Source organism: Petaurus breviceps, unplaced genomic scaffold (genome assembly GCF_028583685.1).
Source record: "Petaurus breviceps papuanus isolate PSGF00001 unplaced genomic scaffold, PetGlider_PUasm1.0 611, whole genome shotgun sequence".
In the NCBI taxonomy this organism is placed as follows: domain Eukaryota; kingdom Metazoa; phylum Chordata; class Mammalia; order Diprotodontia; family Petauridae; genus Petaurus; species Petaurus breviceps.
This window is the reverse complement of record NW_027186403.1, coordinates 341,538-360,905: the sequence shown is the minus strand read 5'-3', so window position 1 is coordinate 360,905 and position 19,368 is coordinate 341,538. Positions and strand designations below refer to the sequence as shown.

Sequence of the window (19,368 nt, the reverse complement as noted above, 5' to 3'; positions counted from 1 at the left end):
CAGGGAGCTGATAGCATCCTTTCGTCTTCCCTCTCTGCTCCCCAGTTTCTCCCTCCAGAGCCCAGTGAACAAGCATTACATTCCCAGATCTTCGACTCACGAGTCCCTACTCTGCCCTGATGGCGACTGGCAGCCCTCCCCACAGCCCAATATACCGGGTCCTGGTCCGGGTATCTGAGAGCTACCCTAGAATGGAGAGAAAGCTGCAAAAGTATTTCCAGAACCCATGGAAGTCCGGAGGAGGTAAATGCAAGGTCAAAGATGGTCCCACTGATGACACTTTTTGGGTAGAATTTTATAAAAAACAAGCCAAGGATGGTGTGATAACAAGGAGAGATCATTCTGTGACAGTCACTGATACAGCACATGTGGATGTATTCATAGAAACAAATGAAGACCCAGGAGAGAACAACACTTTGGAGATAAGCCAGCTTTCCTCTCAGACTCAGGCACTCCCAGAAGCTCCAGATGAGAAGAACCCAGATGAAGAAGGTGCTGCTAGCTCCTCTGATTCCTTCACTCGAAAGATATTTCTCTATGTGGAGGCCCAGCTGAATTTCAAGCTTTCCAAAGAGCAAAGGGAGAAAATTATTAACCTCTGCCCAAATCTCAGAATAGAGAGAGGCCATGATAAACCTGAGAAACTCATTGGTGACTATGAAGATGTTGAAAAAGTTCACCGATTCTTAAGTGACAGCGTCCTGGGAAATGACCAGAAAGAGGATTTTTCCTACTCAGCCTCAGCAAGAGAAATTGAGCAAATTATGACAAATGACTATGACAGTCCTGTTCTTCAATCAAACCCCAAACACATGACAGAAGAAGAGTCAGACCTTATCTCAGTTCCTTCATATTTGTATGAATATTTCAAATATTTCTTTGCTGAAACTCTGGATAGAATAGAAAGTGAGCATCAAGTACGTATCATAAGTAATTTGGCATATCCTACAGGCAATGTATGTCTAGACTTTGAGACACGTAAGTTAGAGGACAGAAAAGCAGCTCAGGAAGCTTTTACCAGAGCATTTCAAAGGGAAATACAGAACGTGACCCGTCAGGATGTTCATTTCACAGATAATAAGCTGGCACTTGAAGTCCAGAAAACACTGACTGACATGTTTCAAAACCTCCATATTAAAGCTGAGGGAAAAGTCTTAATCCTCTGGGGAAGCCCAAAGGATATTTCAGAAGCTAAACGTTTCATTGAAGCCAACTTCTTCCACAAGAAAAATGATGTGAAAATGATGGTTTCCCAAAACATGATGAAGCATGGAATTGAGGTTGATACAGCTCACCTGCGTCTTCTGCACAAAGATATCACAGAAATAGAGAAAACATATGACACAGCAGTGGAATTGGTGAACAATCCCCAAACTCGGAAAACCCGTGTTGTATTTAAACCAAAAGACAAAAGCTTAGACCTCTCTGCACATGCTTATGAAGATTTCATTTATATCTTTCAGATGCTCTTACCTCAGATTGTGAAGGAAGTAGTTATCCTGAAACCATTAGATGAAGAGGGAAAGTGTGGGCCTGATAGGGCATTCTTTGAAGACTTTGAAAGAAAGCACCCCAATGTAAACTGGGAGTGGAATGAACAAGAACTGACATTGACTGGATTGGCCAAGCACCTTGCAGAAGCAATGGAATATGTTAAGAGATATTTTAGTATTGAAAGTCCTGCCCAGCAGAGACAAGGGGCTTCTCTCTCCTTTGGAGGGAATTGGAATGGAGGTCCCAGATCCCCCTTGGACCAAAATGGTGGTGATTCCAACATGACCTTAGCTTCCTTTAAGGGACTACCTAGCTGGTGGGACTTAGGAAAAGAGAAGGAAGGGCAGGAGGAGGACAAGGAGGAGGAGGAAGAGGAGGAGGAGGAGGACAAGGAGGAGGAGGAAGAGGGGGAGGAGGATGATGATGAGGAAGATGAGGATGAGGACGAGGATGAGGACGAGGATGAGGACGATGAGGAAGAAGAGCAGTGTGTCATCTGTATGGAAATCATTCACCAGAAAGAAGTCCTCCCAAAGTGCAAGCATGAGTTCTGTGGCCCTTGTATCAGAGAGGCCATGAAACATAGACCAGTGTGTCCTGTGTGCCAGACTTCCTATGGTATCGTGAAAGGGAATCAGCCAGATGGAACAATGACAACGTCTTACAGAACAGCTTCACTTCCGGGTTACAATTCCTGTGGCACTATCGTGATTTATTATGAGATGCGGGGAGGCATACAGACACAAGATCATCCCAACCCGGGAAAACGTTATGAAGGAACAAGACGGGTGGCATACTTGCCAAATAATGAAGAAGGACGGAAGGTTTTGAATCTCCTCAGAAGAGCTTTTGACCAAAAGTTGATTTTCACCGTAGGACAGTCTCGGACATCAGGAGTCACGGATGTGATCACTTGGAATGATATTCACCACAAAACTCTCCCATTCGGTGGGCCAGAAAACTATGGTTACCCTGATCCCAACTATCTGCAGCGTGTCAAGCAGGAACTGAAGGCAAAAGGAATTGAGTAAGAGTGCTGACTTCAAGGATTCCTTGAGAGCTGGGCTTGCAGAAGCTGAGTGTGGAAAGGAATCAAAACAGACAGTAAAATACTTGTGTGTAAGCACCATTTAGAGAGAAATAAAAGAACTTGAGAAGAAATTAGTTTAGGAGTGGGATGATCTGTGTCTAATTTCTTGGTGTTTGTTACTTTTTATTGGGCTGAGAGCCTGGTAGCAATGTAAAAGTTCCTCTAGTGAGAACCCAAAGTATATCCCTCAGTGCTTTCCTGCCTGTCTCCATTTTGCTGTCACCAGAGATGCTGGAGTTAAGGATTCTTCAATTGTACCACTTGCACAAGGTGATGACTGACCCTTAGGTCCATTCACATTATTTGTCATAAGCTATTCATGGCCTCTGAATGCACCAGAGCTTGTTCCCTTCTAACTGGAATGGTAACCGGGAAGATTAAAAAGATTAGAAAACATCTTGAAGAAGATTAGTTTCCAAATAGTTACATGACTTTTTCACTTCAGAAAGAAACTATTCATCCTTGTGGATCTGGCAAGTTTAATGTAAACTTAGGAGTGGGGAAAGATATTTATGTCTTCAATCAAGTCTAGTGACTTCCAATCACTTTCAGGAACAAATAGAAAAGCCTCTGGTTGGCATTCTAAGCCCTTCATAACCTTGCCCCTCCCTTTACTCCCCCACTATGTACTCTGTGATCTGGTGATACTGAACTCCTTGATGTTCCCTGCATAAGAAACTCTGTCTCTGAATTGTGCATTTTTACTGGATGTCCATTATGCCTGGAATTCTTTTCCTCTGAATTTCCACTGACCAGCTTCCCTAACTTCTTTCAAGTCCTACCAAAAATCTCAACTTCTACGTGAAGCTTATCCCAAACCCCCTTCATGCTAGTGCTTTTCCTATGTGGAGTATCTCCAATTTATCTTCTATGTAGCTTGTTTGTACAAAGCTTTTTGCATATTGTCTTCCCCATCCAACTATGAGCTACTTCAGAACGGAGACTTTCTTTTGCCTTCTTTTGGATTCCCAACACATAGAACAGTGCCTAGAATATAGTAGACCATTAAGTACTTGTTGGCTAACTGACTTTGGGCAGGCTTATTGACCTGGGAATCAGAGTTTCCACATTAGCAGGCAACTGGCTGGCTTGTGTGTTGCCTTGGTTCTCTGCATTCTCAGCTTGCCTTTTGCGGCACCTTGTTGCAATTGCTCTGTTTGTCTAGACTTAATGAGGCTACATTCATACCCAAATATTTTCTGTCTTTTAACCTCCACAAAATTGTGTACTCAATTTACCATTGTTGTAGGTGCCCCCTCAGAAGTGTATTTCTAGGGCATCAGATGAAATGCCCATTCATTTCTGAATGAGTCTACCTTTTGTATTTGCTACAGAAACTAAACAGAAATATTCATTAGGAGCTGAAATACTGGATTCTGTAGCATTGCTTGGAGAATGAAAGAGAACCTGTGAGAAAGAGAGGTTCCTTTCCCAGTTATAAATAGATTATTGATGATAATGCCACACCCTACTACCCCAGTGCAGAATGCTAAATGTTGTAGCTCAAATGATATCTAGTTGATTCTTCTCTAAGTAATTAAATCATTGACTTCTGGCTCTTTGTTTATGTTAAGGGAGACATTTAATGGCTATGACAGATGCATCTAATAAAGTAAAAATTGTGTCATGATTAGAAAAAATGTCTGTAAAGAATTTATTAACTATTTCAGTGTTCTTATAATTGTTTGTAATATCTCTGTGCTCTAAATTAATGTGGTCAATTTTTGTAAAAGTTTAATGTGCTACTGTGAAAATATGTATATTGTTTTGCAGATCCATTTAGAAGATGCCAGGTGTCTCTCTGATATATTTTCACAAGCAATGTGTTCAGTTCCTTATTTTCCTTTTTGTTTGTATTTCTATTAAAGTCATTGCAAACTGAGAGAGAGAGAGATGTTGATGATTTAGTATATGAACAAATTCATCTATACGCTTATTTTTTCATGAGGTACAAATCATCAATTCTCTCGTGTGAGCCAGGAGGATGCTTGAGTCTCAAGTGTGGAGAATACAGGAGCCAAAATTATTGGGGACCCAAACACAGCCTGAAGGCTGGGAAGTCATAGTGAATTAAAGTGGAACCTTTGGTAGAATAAACAACTTAATGTCTAGAAAAGATAGTAGGTGAATCACAGGAATGCTTAAATTTGGATAAACCTGATACACAGGTTAACTTTATCTAATTTTCCTTCTTTTCTTAACAGTAAAATCAGGTGCTATATGGGCACTGCCTATTTTTGGTAAGTCCTCATTTCTCTAAATATTTAATTATTGACTATATTCCTTCAATTTGAACTTTAGACAAAGAGAATTGCTTAATGCATGGCTATGGCTTATCCTTGGAATAACTGATTATAATGGGTTCAATTCCTTTTATCGAGCCAGAATCATTCCTGGACCAGGCCCACAATACAGAGTAAGTTCCCTTCATTTCAGAATGGTTTTCCAGCCTGGGATCAAACTGTCACTTTCTCTCATCCTCTTCCTGAGCCTGAAGCCACATAGTACGTAAATCAGCCTTTTCCTATTGGAGTTCCAAAAACAATCCTTCTAGAATACAGAATAAGCAGGATATATGCCATAATTTACACCCATGGCTTCTTCCCAACAGATTAACCAGCAAATTAAGTAATAGCAAAAGGCATAATTTACAATTAAAGGTCCTATTTGAACAGAGTTTGGAGAGAATGAGACCTTTTAACTGGTTTACCTCTTCCATTTTCTTCGATGTTTTCTTCTTTCTGACCATCCAAAAAAATTTTAAGTTTGTTGCAGGCATAATACCCACTTCAAAGATACCAGTAATCCCTTTGCTGTGGATACGGTATTTCTCAAAATCCCACTGAGTATACTAACTTGCCTAGTACAAGTGAACCTTCCTCCAACCACTGTAAATCTGGCTTTTCAAAATAGAAACATTCTACACGTGACAGAAACATATCCACCTCTTGAGACAGAAACCTGCCATCAATGAACAAAACTTTCCATATTTCTGCACTATTTTAGCCAGTGGAGATCCAGATAGGATCTTTTCAGAGCAGGTACTACACATTTTCTAATTTACAATACCTAGTCTCCAATTTCTTCACATCACTTTATTCCCCAAGGCATTGCTTGGAGTTCACTCACTACTCCTTCAGTGCCAGAGAATCCTGCCTAATCAGTCAGATTTTCGGGTTGGAATGAACTTATGTGGAGACCATTCTTGAAAGAAAATAAATGTCTGAAAAGAGGAAAATAGTGTCATCCAGAGTATATACCTATAGGCAGTCTGCTATAAGTCAATCAACATTATGCACATACTGTGTGCCAAGCACTGTGCTAAACATGGGGGATGCAATAAGAAGCAAAAGATAATCCTTACCTTCAAGGAGTTTACAATCTAATGGGGGAGACAACATGCAAAACATAGAAACAAAATATATACAGAATAAATAATAACTACTTAAGAATAAAGGCACTAGAATTAAGAGCTGGGAAAGTCTTCCTGTAGAATATTTGATTTTAATTGAGACCTGAAAGAAATCAGGGAAGTCCATAGGTAGAGTTGAGGAAGACCTGGCATGAGGGGCAGCCTGAGAAAATGCCCTCAGATGGCTTGCTCTCTTTGTGGAACATTTAGGAGTTCGGTGTCACTGGATCAAAGAGGACATGGTGGGGAATAAGGTGTAAGAAGTCTGGAAAGGTAGAAGGTAGCTAGGAAATGAAGGGCTTTGAATGCCAAACATAACATTTTGTACTTGCTCCTGGAGGTGATAGGGAGCCACCAAGAGTTACTGGGGGAGTTGGGGCTCAGGGAGTGACATTATAGGACCTGGAACATCTTTAGGAAAATCACTTTAGTGGAGGAATGGAAGATGGATTGGAGTGGGGAGAGGCTTAAAATAGCAGACCCACCAGCAGGCTACTGCAGCAGTCCAGGCATGGGGTGATGAGGACCTGCACCAGAGTGGTAGCAGTGTCAGAGAAGAGAAGGGGGCATACTAAAGAGATATTACAGAGGTGAAGTTGGCAGACCTTGACAACAGATTAGATATGGAATGAGAGATAGGAGTTGAAGCATTCTCCTAGGTTGGGAGCCTGAAATACTGGGATGATGGTGTTGCCTCCTACCATAATAGGGAAGGTGGAAGGGAGGGGAAAGGTTTAAGAGGAAACATAATGAGTTCTGTTTTATACTGTTAAATTTAAGATATCTACAAGATATCTAGTTCAAGATGTCTCAAAGGTAGTTGGAGATGTAAGACTGGAGGTCAGCAGAGTTGGGGGTAGGAAAGGTAGATTTTAGAAGCATCAGCCTAGAGATGATAATTAAATCCTTGGGAGCTAATGATATCGTAGTATAGAGGGGGAAGACAAGAGGGTCCAGGATAGAACCCTGAGGGACCCCTGTGGTTAGAGGTTGTGATCTGGAGGAGGATCCAGGAAAGGATAGTAAGGAGTGGTCAGATTGGTAGGAGGGGAATCAGTAGAGAATGATGTCTGAAAAACCTAGAGAGAAGAGAGTATCAAGGAGAAGAGGGAGATCCCTAGTGTCAAAGACTGCAGAGAAGTGAAAGACAGTAAGAATTGAGGAAAAGCACATTGAAGTTTGTGATTAAGAGATCATTTGTAGTTTTGGAGAAAGCAGTTTCAGTGGAATTATAAAGTTTGGAAACCAGAATGTAAGGGGTTAAGAAGAGAGAGAGAGGAGAGAAAACAGAGGCATTTATAAAAGAGGACCTTTTTGAGGCGTTTAGCTACAAAATCCAGAAGAGATATATACAATAGCTAGTGGAAATTAAAAGGTCAAGTGGGAATTTTTGAGGATGGGGGAGAGATGGGCCTATTGGTAGGCAGTAAACAGGGAGAGACTGCAAATAAGTGACAGCGTAGGGATGACAGGGCAGTCTGTTGGAGGCCATGGGATGGAATGGCATTGCTAGAACAGGTAGAGGGGTAGTTGATCATGGTAAGGAGTAAAGTCACATAATCATATGAGAAGAGTGAAGGAGGAGATAGTGGCAGAAGGAATCTGAGTGATCACAGATGAGAAAGAGGGATCTCAGCTAAGAGACTGGTGGAAAGCAGTTCCTTGAGAGGTTTGAGGAGAGATGAAAAAGTTGTCATTGAGGGTGCAATAGTGAGTTGATAGGAGCCATAATAGAATTGCATAGCAGCAGAGAAGGCCCCAGTGATGTTATACAAGTTCATGGCAGTAAGAAGAGTTGCATGATTTTCTCCACCTTCATTCAACAGCATATGTGGAAGAGGTAATACAATCCTTTGGGTGAGTATTACAAGCCTGAGACTGGGGTAGGACATAATCAGTAATATAAGAGGTCTGGGGATTCAACAGTGGAAGACAATACAGAGTTGAATTAGTTAAACAAGTGGTAAAGATGGGGGAGGAATAGAGTGGTTAGTTTAGGAGTTGTGGCCTAGAAGAGAATTGGGGGGTCAAGTCAGTGGAGATAGTGGTATGGACAAAGAGTAAAATTCTGTAAACAAGGGCTGAGGGAGAGGTGAAAAGCCAATAAGTTGTGGTTGCATAAGGGGATTTTGGAATTGCTAAACTTGAAAGTATTACATTTGTGAGTGATGGCAAGATCATCGACATGACCATGTTTGTGTCTGACATGTGGTAGAGTGAGAAGTGAGTACATTGAGGAATTGAGTGGTCAGGGTGATAGAGAGTCAATATGTGTGTTAAAGTCCCTTAGTATGAAGGCAGGAGTTGAAGAGGAAAAAATAATTATGAATCATGTACCAATCTGACTGAGGATAGAAGGGCTGTGACCTGGGAGTCTGTAGACAAAGCTACCAGGATTTTGATTGGGTGATAGATATGAATAGCATTAACCTCAAGGGAAAAGAGGTTACTGAGTGACAGGTAGGGGGAGAATCTGGAAGTGGCAATGGGTAATAAAGAGTATTTTAACTCTACATGGTCCAGTGAAGTGAGGAGAATGAGAGAAGGTGCATGCAGTACTGGAAAGAGTAACTTGGGAGGGTGTCATCTAGGGGTAGCCAGGTTTCAATAATACCTATATATTGAGGTAATGATAGTAGGAATGATTTAGGATGAGGGGAAATTTCTTGCCTGTGAACAGGTATTCTACAAGGCATAGTGGAAGGCTTAGGTGGTGTGAGAGTTACTTAGGGGTGAAAGGACTGAGGGGAACGGGAATAAGGAATCGAGTGGTAGGGGGTGTGGAATGTGGTTTGAATGATGATCTTCATCTATCACTGAAATAAGAAGGATATGACCAGGTATGAAACTATTCCTCACTAAGTGGAGGGCATTACTCCTTTCCCAACTGAGCCTGGAGATAGGGCTGAAAGAAGTGCAATATGAGATGGGAGGCACACATTCAGATGGTCAGATGGAAAACACCACTTCCCTAGTCCTCTTCCCTCTGAAGGGTGGAGATTAGGCAGGAAAAGGGTACGGCAAGAGGTGAAAGTCACACCTGTGCAACAAGAAACAGAAGTCCCATTCCCCACCAACCTTCCTCTTCCCTCAAGAGTCAGCCACAGCAGGAGATGGAAGGCCTGGTGTGAAAAGGTAGGTTTCTTCTTTTTGCCCCAGAGATTCTCCAGATCTTAGTTGAGAGACTGGGCTGGCAGAATGAGGAAGAAATTCCTTTGTGCTTGTACAGATGGAAGTTGTTGGTTTGGGGCAGATGCAAGACTCCTGACCTGGCCTCTTGCCACCTTCCTGCAGAGGACCTGCTGTGCCCAGCAGGGGACGGAAGGCACAAGCCATGGGGTTAGAGAAAAGTTGGGCTTCTCTTCTCAACTGAAGAAGTTTGTGAAGAATGGACAGCAGGAAATGGTAGACTCCAGTGGAAAGGGAGGTCCTTTGGGGGAGATGAAGAAGTCTGGTCCCTTGACCCTTCCCTCAAAGGACACTATAACCACTATTTAATTTTCCTCCAACTTGTTTTTCTTGTTCTTTGTGCCTTTTCATATTTTTCATTCCTGAATGTGTTGAATGTAAGGAGGAAAAATAGACATTACAAATGACAAAGGATGTCCTAGGTCTGAATTGGAGTCAGAGGTCAACCAGGAAATCAATTTCTCTTATCTTGTCTGTGAGTCCTTAAGGTCAACATTATGCCTGCACTTCTCCAGCCTTCAGAGCACTCCCAGGGAGACCTTAGCTGTCTAACTCCTGTGCACAAATGTCCTATCACAGCCAGCACTGTTACCTTTGAAAAAATGATTTTCCTTCAGGTTCTCCATCTTTTTGCCTGTGAATCCCTTAAAGTTAACAAGATTTCCACATTTATAGGTCCTAGGATTATTCCAGTGAAGAGCTGAGCAATCTCTCCTTTCTGGACAAATTTCATTTTGAAAATCTTACTGTTATTTCAGAAAGACGAGTTTCCAGAATTGAATCTGCTTAAGAAATTTATAGAGGTTGGGAGTGGGGGCATCAGTCAAGGCAACCTCAGGCTGGTGCCTCCTGATTGGCCAATGAAATGGTTCCGCTGTACTCCCGAGCCATCTTTCTTTGCAAGTGCTCCTACACATCTGTGCCAGTAAAAAGAATAACACTTGTATAAAGGAAGCTGTACAGTTTGAGTCACTTCTGAGCCTCTGAGCAAACTGTGAGATCATTAATTTTCTTATCCCAAAGTTGCAGGGGAGAGACCAGAGGATAACACAGGATAAATAACTTGGTTGCCTTGACAGGTCTGGTAAGTGGATGAGTTGGGAGGTAAAGTCTAGGCTGTGGCCACCAAGCATTCTGGAACTCTGCCTGTCAACCTTTGTTTTTCCCTCCCCTGCCACATATGTATTCATTCTTGCCATGCTTGACTTCCCTAAGAATTCATGGTCCACATAGCTAGAACTACAGAGGCCTTTGCCAAGTCCTTCTTTTCAGAAACCCTTTATGACACAACTTAGAAAAGTGAGGCCCTTGGGTTTTCCAAGGCCAAATCAAAGGTATGTGTCTGACGTATGCATTAGGTCCCCTGCTTGGCAGACTCCAGATGCTGGCCATTGGCCACTGCCATAAGTGTGTCTCTACCTCAATCACATTTTACTCTTTCTTATCATTTTCATTCCAGGTATGGTAGATCTTTCACCTTCTGTTCAGGATTAATCACAATAAGAACAGTAACAGAAACAGTTTTAGTAATAATTTCAACTACCAAATCAGAAACAAGCAGGACAAATATTGATGGAGTACAGTATATGTAAAGTATCTCCTCTGGCCCAGAAGCAGACCTCTGATTCCAATACTCTGTGTAACTGAATTAACAGAGGATTAAATGATGCTAAGACATGGGACGTTCCCCAGGCCAGGAGGACACATCTTCTATGTGGCTGAGGTGGGATTGCTAGCCAGGCCTTCTTGGCTCCAAGTCCAAGGCACTAAGATGTTTGGATGTCTGCCATCATTTTTGTTCCTATACTTGATTTCCTTTTACCCTGCAATCATCTTTGGCTTACTTGGGTTTTCATCTTCCCCCAAGAGACCCAGTTTTCATTCTTAACACCAAAGTGATAGATATGGGTTTATATTTTTTTCTTCCTTTGTGTTTCCCTGATGCCATTTCATTTTCCTTCATCCAATGTGTATTTAAGGGTGGCAAATTAGTGGATATTTCCTGGGCAAATGTTCTTACAAGCTCAGATCAAATTCTGGGGCTTCCCCACACAGCCAATTTCTCCTACTTTTGACCTTTCTGTGCCTTAAGGTTAACCTCATTTCTCCGTTGATTGGTTCCAGGATTATTCCCAGGAAAAATTGAGCTATCTTCCTCTTGTGGATAAATTTCATATCGACAAGGAGACTGTTTCTTTTCAAAGGTGAGTTTCCAGATTTGCTTTTGTTTCTGAAATTTGAATAGATTTAGTCTGAGGGTCTAAGTCAGGGAAAGCCAGGGGGTTTCCCTCCTGATGGACCTTTGAAATAGTTCCGCTGCACTCCTGACACATCCTTCCTTGGAAGTGCTCATGCATATTAGTAATAAGAAAAAGCAGCACTCCTTGTATACAGCAAGCTCCACATTTTGTGTGCCTTTTGAGTCTCAGGGAAAATTGTAAGATTGGTCATTTTCTTGGTCTGATTTTGCAGGTCAGAGAGCTAAGGAGGAGTAAGGTCATGTGACTTGGCCCTCTTGATGTGTCTGATAAGTGGATGAATTGATTTGTGAAGTCCACGCTTCCTGATCATACAGGGCAGGATGGGCCTCTTAGCAATTTAGGCCCTTTCTTTAATTAGCTATTAATTCCCCATCCTACCACATATGTATGTGTTCATTCTTGCCATCCTATACTATCCTGATATTTCAGTATCTACATAGCTACAACTACAGAATTTTTCAGGATCCCTTTACTTGACAGACCCTTAATAGACAAGTGAGGAGAGGGATGCTCTCTGATTTTGCCAAGGTGTAATTGAATTAAATGTGAATGATATGTGCATTAGACCCTCTAGTTGGGAGAGCCTTGATGGAAGCCACTGGGCAGAAACATTCTTCTACATTGGTCACATTTTATTCCTCCTCATAATTTCTATTCTCCTGGCTCTTTCAAATGGAGTCACTAGGACAAGAAATTAAAAGTTTGGGGAATGCCAGGTACCTGGGATGATGTGCAGGGCCACCTACACAGTCAGTCTTTTCTAGCTCTTTTCCTCTTAGTCCCAGTCAGTCTTGCCATATCTTTTCCTCTAACCCCCAGTGACATCACATCCTTCTGCACTTATTCCTAAGCCTGTAATATCCTAGAAGATTTGACATGTCACCCTCTTCTTTTACAAATTCTTCATGTAACCATCCCTCTTCCTTTTGAAAGGCAAGTCTTTTCATTGCCTTTTGCTTTTGGGAGAAATGGGTGAAAGTCATCATTGGGGGGGGCAGTGTTTTGCTTTGCCATAATATAATGGACAGATTCCATTCTTATGCTCCTGGCATGGCAGGACTATGCCTTTCTATTCAGGATTAATCACAAGAACAACAAAACAAAAACCACAATAATATTTTCAACTATAAAACAGGAACAACCACAACAAATATCAGTATGGAGTACAGTGCATGCATATTATCTCCTCTGACCAAGTAGGAGACTTCTGACATTTGATGTTCTTTGTAGTCCAGTTGGGAGAATAATTAAGAGATGCTAAGACATGGAAGGGGACTTTGCCAGGATGACATGTCTCTTAAGTGGCTTAGGTGGAATTCCTGTTTGGGCTTTCCTATCTCCATGTCCAGGTCTCTAAGACATTTTGCTGCTGACCATCACTTTTTCTCCTGTAGTTCATTTCATTCTTGTTTTTCTTTTTTCTTTATTATTTATTAAATTTGGATTTTTTTAATGTTTGAGTTCTGAATTTTCTCCTTCCCAATTTTCTCCATCCATATCAATTATACACATTAAATCATGCAAAACATTTCTATATTAGTTATGTTGTAAAAATAAAGTCAAAATATTAGATTCAATCTTTATTTAGACTCTATCCGTTCTTTCTATGAAGGTGGGTAGCATTTTTTATCATCAGTCTTTTGGAATTTTCTTGCATAATTGTATTGATCAGAATAACTAACTCATTCATGGTTGGTCATTGTAGAGTATTTCTGTTATTGTATTATATAAATATTATAATATTCCTATGGTTCCACTCACTTCACTTTGTATCAGTTCATGGAAGTTCTTTCCAGGTTTTTCTGGAATAATTCTGCTCATTATTTCTCCTTTTTTAAAAAAAATATTTCTTTTTTTCCTAATTGGAAGTAAAAACTATTGCTAACAAGCATTTTTTAGGAAAAAAAATAGAGTTCCTAAGTCTCTTTCTCAATCTCTTACCTACATCCCTTTAGGCAGAAGGAAATTTGACATAGATTATACATGTACAGTCATACAAAACATATCTCCATATTAATCATGTCCTGAAAGAAAACACAAATAATGAAAAAAAGTGAAAAATAATATGCTTCCTGGTAAACATCTTGGAAAATATGCCCACAGCTGAGAAATATGGATAAATAGGAACTGGAGACATTATGGGAATATGAAATAATGAAATATGCTATGAAATAATAGCACCCACCTCCTAGGGGTGTTGAAAGGATCACATGATTGTAAAGTGTTTAACCCAGTGCCTGGTATATGGCAAGCACTGTATAAATGTTAATTAACTATTGTTAACATTATTATTTCTTTAATTAGATGTGATTGCTCCATCCTTGATAATTTTTTTAACAGGTTTTAGATATAATAAATGTAAAATGCTAAAAACAATAAAGGATTTCAATGCAAAAAGATTCAAGAGATTTATTCAAATAAATTGGATGTTCATTTGCATTCAGCTAAATTTACTTCCAAATTCTATGTTTTAAATATCCATAACATTGGTTATGTGGGTACTTTGTTTCTAAATTTCCTTGTATAGTGGATGCTGGGAAAACATTATATGATACATGTTGAAAATTTCTTTTGATCTTATTACTGTGAAATCAATAAGTCATTAGCAGTTATTGTCATAATGTAAAAACCTATCAAGTATTTAATTCAGTATATTTTGAAGGGAAAAATTGATGACTATTTACTATATGGTAAAAGATACAAAGGAAATACCTCATAAAAATCTCCTTTTTTGTAATCTTCCAGCGTTTCTCAAGATCATCTGCTTGGACAACCTCATAAAGTCTTATAAGCCCTGTAAAAGAGCTTGCTAGTGTTGTGAAATTCCTGAACAATGACCTGGTTTACTGAGAAAATGGAACCCCCTCTTCCTACTCCTTGCAAAAATGGGGAGAAATGTTCAAGCCTCCTGCTTATGAAAAAGAGTGAGTTTCATCTAAGCTTATTTGCCAATCACTTGTGAAGATTATAGAATTATACCTGGAATGGTACATATTAAAGTTACACCTTTAGGTAACATAGTCTCACAAACTCCAATCTTAAAGATCTATTCTTGCTTTAAGGGGTAAATATAGAATATCTTAAGAAGGGATATCTCTTAGTCTGGAGGCTGACAACAAGTGACCAGTGCTTTTCTGGGTTTTGAGCAAACTATATACCGTGTTTCCCCGATAATAAGACACTGTCTTATTATTTTTTTTTGAAAGAAAAACACCAGAGGGCTTATTTTCAGGGGAGGGCTTATGTTGTCCTGCCTCAGCTCTCCTCCATGGCACTGCTCTCAATGGTGCCAGCAAGCAAATCACTGGGGAAGAACAGGATGATGCGCTCACTGCTGCAGCTCTGATTGGATGCAGCTCGGAGCGCGGCATGCGTTTCACGGGGGGGGGGGGGCGGTGCAAACAGAGGGTACCGTAATGTAGTGTGTAGCACAGGGGATCACCTTCACTACAGTAGCAATCTCAATAGGGCTTATTTTCGGGGGAGGGCTTATTTTAGAGGAATCTTACACAGTAAGGGGAGGGCTTATTTTCAGGATAGGTCTTATTACCGGGGAAACACGGTATATATTCACTTTCTCTGTGAAATTCTAGAATGTAATTATTTTCTTGATTTCTAATGACTGATTTTTATACCAGGATGACTTTAAACTTAAAAAGAAGAAAAAGAAAAAGAAGGAAGGCATGTTGAATAAATTTCTAAAGGCTTGGTAAATGTTTTTATTGCAACACGAGAGAAATAAAAACTGTTTTGTCTAACCCTAAATTATGTGATTAATGAAATGTCCTATTTGAGGTAAAATCTTGTGGGACTGTAATCTGATATTATCCTAAATTTGGATTTCATGTATGATTGTCTGCATTGTCACGAGGCCAATAGCTCACCATTTAAGGGGGATGTGATGTCCTGCCCAAATGGAGTACAATCTGGGAAATGCTGCAAGTGGATACTGGGGCCTGGGAATGATTGAGGAAATGACCTTGGCATGGCCTACCTAAGGGAACATTCTCTTGACTCAGCTTTTCCATGATATTATTCCTTTTTGAATAGTATGTTTCCCACTTGGTTAATCCTGACCCTTACTGGTTATGATACTCCATTAATGAGGTATAACTTTTTTTTTTGATAATTGGCTACTTTTAAAACCTAACTAAGACCTACCTGAAATCAAATAGAACTAAGGGTTCTTTATCCTGCTATGCTTTTCTTGAGTCATTCTGTGCCCTTAGGCTTAGGCTCAGACAACAAGTTTTGATAATGTTCCACCTATGCCCCTCCTTCTTTCTTTGCAAATCCCTATTATCAGTGTAGGTGAAAGAGTAAAATTTTGTCATTGCAATTGCTAAAGAATTATCTTTAAAGCAAATTCATTTATGAAACTGTTGAACCTAGGGTTAAAAAGCATTGACTTATAATGAATGCTGCTAGCTATGTTTTTAGTATAGGATAAAATCCTTAAAGTATCTTTTCCTGCTACAGGGTAATTACCAGGCATTGAAAATTTTGAGAAAGCAATAAGATCAGACACATATATATAGGCCTTAAACATGTTGTGATAATAAGTTCTAAAAATCTGGTTTAAGACTTTACCAAAAAAATGCATTGACAATTGTAAAGAAGATAGAAACAGCAAGTGGTCTGTAATAACTGAAAGTTTCTGAAGTTTCAGGCTAATTATGGATTCCTAATTTGATGTTCTCATAACTCTATTGTTAAAAAGGCCAGAATCATAAAACTTAAGCAGGTTTTTACCATATGAATTAGTTATTGGAAAAAGCACATATAAGATGTTATACTAAAATGTATTGAGCCTGATTACTGACAGATTTTTACTAAAATTCCCTAGCAATCTCTGCAAGTGTCTTGGAACCAGAGAAGCAAACCGGCTGGAAAGAGACCACTTTCGAGTTGTCCTGGGAATAACACTTATTCCCAAATGTCCAAGGGAAGATGTTGTCAAGGACCAGACAACTACATGGGACATCTGGGACTCAAGATGAAATATTGGGAGTGGGTTAAAATAATTGATGTTATTTAACACTGATGATCATTACTGTATTACTTTGGTCTTTTGTTTCGTGATATTTATGTTCACTGAATTTTCTAGGTGGTCTTGCTTGTGTATGTGAATCTCCCCTCTAAAATTAGTACCTGGAGAACCCTTAAATGGCTTGATGTATAGCCTTCCTTAGTTTACATATAGAGTATATTTAACAAGATTTGTCTCCTTGGGAGATACACAAGATTATAATTCTGTACCTAAATTTATTTGACTTTATGACATTGGTGGAAATGTGGGATTGTGATTTGTGATGCTCATGACCATACTACACTTGTTTCCTGTTGTAAGTTTAAGTCCCCTAGCTTATAGCCACAGATGCTTGCTCAAACTGATGTGGCATGATCATCAAAGAGCAGGATGATGCAGCTGAGGGTAAAGGAGTGAGATGAAACCAGCTGTGCTGCTGTACCATATATATGGTTAGCACCGAATGGGGGAATTATAGAAAGTTGTGCTGACTTAGTGATCCATTGTTCCTGCTTGTCAATCACTGTTGGAGGAGGCATCACCCCAACAATTTTAGCTTTTGTATTGTTACCTGCTATCCTTACATATCATGTCACCTATTACCTGTTAATCTGCACCTACTGCAGTTGGAGAGGAACTGAGATGCAATGTCCAATACCTTTTTGCTAATACAGACCTATATGAAAGGTCTTTATCTTGTTGTGAAAGTTATTAATAAAAGCTAGCTATCTTGAATCCCTCGTGGATGTCTTACTGATCAGCTAACCAACATGTAACTACTGAGATGTACTTTTAATAAACTCCTGTTGATTCTCTTTTTCCTGAGTTTTGCTTCATTAATTAGGATGAAAGACCAAACAATTTTTTTTCCTTTTAACAAGACACTGTCTTCTCTGTCACCTGCAGGAATTGGTATTGTTCTGTGAATGAGGCAAATTGGGAAAGGAGGATCCCCAGGCAACCTCTACAAGTCAGTGGCTGAAACTACTTTGGAGGGAGAGCCCAAATTGGATAGCTCAGAAATTTTCATTCCAAAAGGAATACAGGGAATAGAGAGAGACTAGATAATTATGGGGTTCATGAACCAGAGAATGGAGGACTAGAGTAGAGAATAGGTAAGAGAGTGAGAGAAATCCTCTCTAGAAAGGAGTGCAAAATAACTAATTTTTTAAAAATGAATGAACAGGACTAGTTGAAGGGGAATTGAGGAAAGGAAAATTTACTTGACTAAGAGGAAAAAAGAGGGGAAGAATTAAATAATTAGATAAAAGCAGGAAAGAAACTTGAATTTATTATATAAAAAGGAAAGGAGTAACAAATGGGAGATGGGGTGAGAGCAAAATTGTCAGTGTGAAAAGAGCCACCTTAAGAAAGACTAAGCCAAAGTAACTGAAGAGATATAGGACTGTGTTTACAATGGGGGGGGGGGGGGAAGGGCGGGAATCTCAACTTGAATAAAACCCACCAGAGGTAAATGGAAAAAAGTACACACCTAACTTTCATAGCTTTAAATGGATTAAATGTGAATGGATTAAACAATCCAATACAACAAACAGAAAAAGACAGATTGGATAAAAAAAAAACAAGACCCTACAATCTGTGACTTAGGAAAAACACATTTAAAAAACAAAGACATATGCAAAATGAAACTGGTGTGATGGACAAAAATTTACTATGTATCTTGTGAATCAAAAAATGCAGAAGTTGCAATAATGCTGTTTGAAAAGCTAACGCTGATTCAAAATTTTAAAAGGATAAATAAAACTACTATATTATGCTGAAAGTACTCATAGACAAAGTAATATCAGTAATAAAATTATATGCTTCAGATAGCTTAGCAAACAAATTCACAAAGCAAACATCAACTGAGCTACAAGATCTCACAGATGATAACAAAATAGAGACAAGAGACTTCAATGGTCTTCTCAGTTATGGGTAAGTCTAACAGAAAGTAGACAAAATGGACAATATAACACTGAACAAATTGCTGGGGAATTTAGAGCTAAAATACATGTAAGACAAGTATTTTCTAAATGGAAAAATGAAGATTATACCTATTTCTCAGCACCTCATAGTCCATTTAGAAAAACTGACCATGTATTTGAATACTGAAATTTTGGAAAGAAAATGTAAAAAGAAAGAAATAGTAAATACATCCTTTATAAAATTTGCATAATGCATTAAAAAAAATAGTCATTGGGTCAGAGACTGTAATGTAATGCCAAAAGAAAGGCAACTTCCCAGGTTCAAAATACCAGCATAGGTGCTCTCCATTTTATTCAGTGACAAACCAAGAACAGAGAAGATCAAAACATGACATCATTCCAAATACAGCATTTACTAAGGGTGATTAAATAATCTCCAAGGACTACCCCACCCCAGGACCTTCCAATCAATTACAAAGTCTCTGTTCTAAATACTTCTCCACCCCTAGGCTATACCTTAATTAAGTCCACCACAAAGCCCCTCTTCTCAAATGGAGATTAGTTTCCAAACATAAGGTCAAAAGTTCCCCACCCCTGGATCACAATTGAATCTACCTCAGAGTTACATCAAGTTTAAACACAGCACTTAATACCCAAATGGAGCTCTTTTCTTCATCTTGACATGAGGCAAGTTCTCAGCAATCTTAGTTCCTGGGGAGACAAGGCTTAGCAAGGCCATAAGATACATTGCCAGTCCCTTCATGAATTTATCCTCTGTCTGTAGAACAGTCCTAGAACCCCTGAACACATTAGCAAAGCCCTCTCCCAGGATTTCTGTAAACATACAACAAGAAAATCCTTCTTCAGGGCTTCTGAACCAACAGAAAGGCTCCCAGACCCCTGCAACAACAGCACTGTCCTTCACCAGTGGACAGTATTCACTCTGTCTGCAGGACAGTCTCCAGACC

General features: G+C 39.6%; 1 protein-coding gene across 7 annotated transcripts in view; it reads left to right on the top strand.

The window, feature by feature from the left end:
* The window catches only part of LOC138173612 (E3 ubiquitin-protein ligase DTX3L-like), a 30,760-nt gene extending 13,468 nt beyond the window's left edge, over positions 1-17,292 (top strand). The window contains exons 2-6 of one of the 7 annotated variants that reach the window (XR_011171459.1): positions 4,789-4,824; positions 10,209-10,269; positions 11,310-11,389; positions 14,192-14,370; positions 16,293-17,292. Coding sequence is in view for 2 of the 7 variants with exons in the window: in XM_069103653.1 (XP_068959754.1) it covers positions 120-2,525 (2,406 nt within the window). In the remaining 5 variants the exon portion in view is untranslated. Of the gene's footprint in view, positions 1-45; positions 4,467-4,788; positions 4,825-4,969; positions 5,001-10,208; positions 10,270-10,644; positions 10,909-11,309; positions 11,390-14,191; positions 14,371-16,292 lie in introns of those variants that run through there. The other 6 variants (XR_011171461.1, XR_011171458.1, XR_011171462.1 and 3 more) reach the window with 6 other exon arrangements.
* Positions 17,293-19,368: the final 2,076 nt, after the last annotated feature.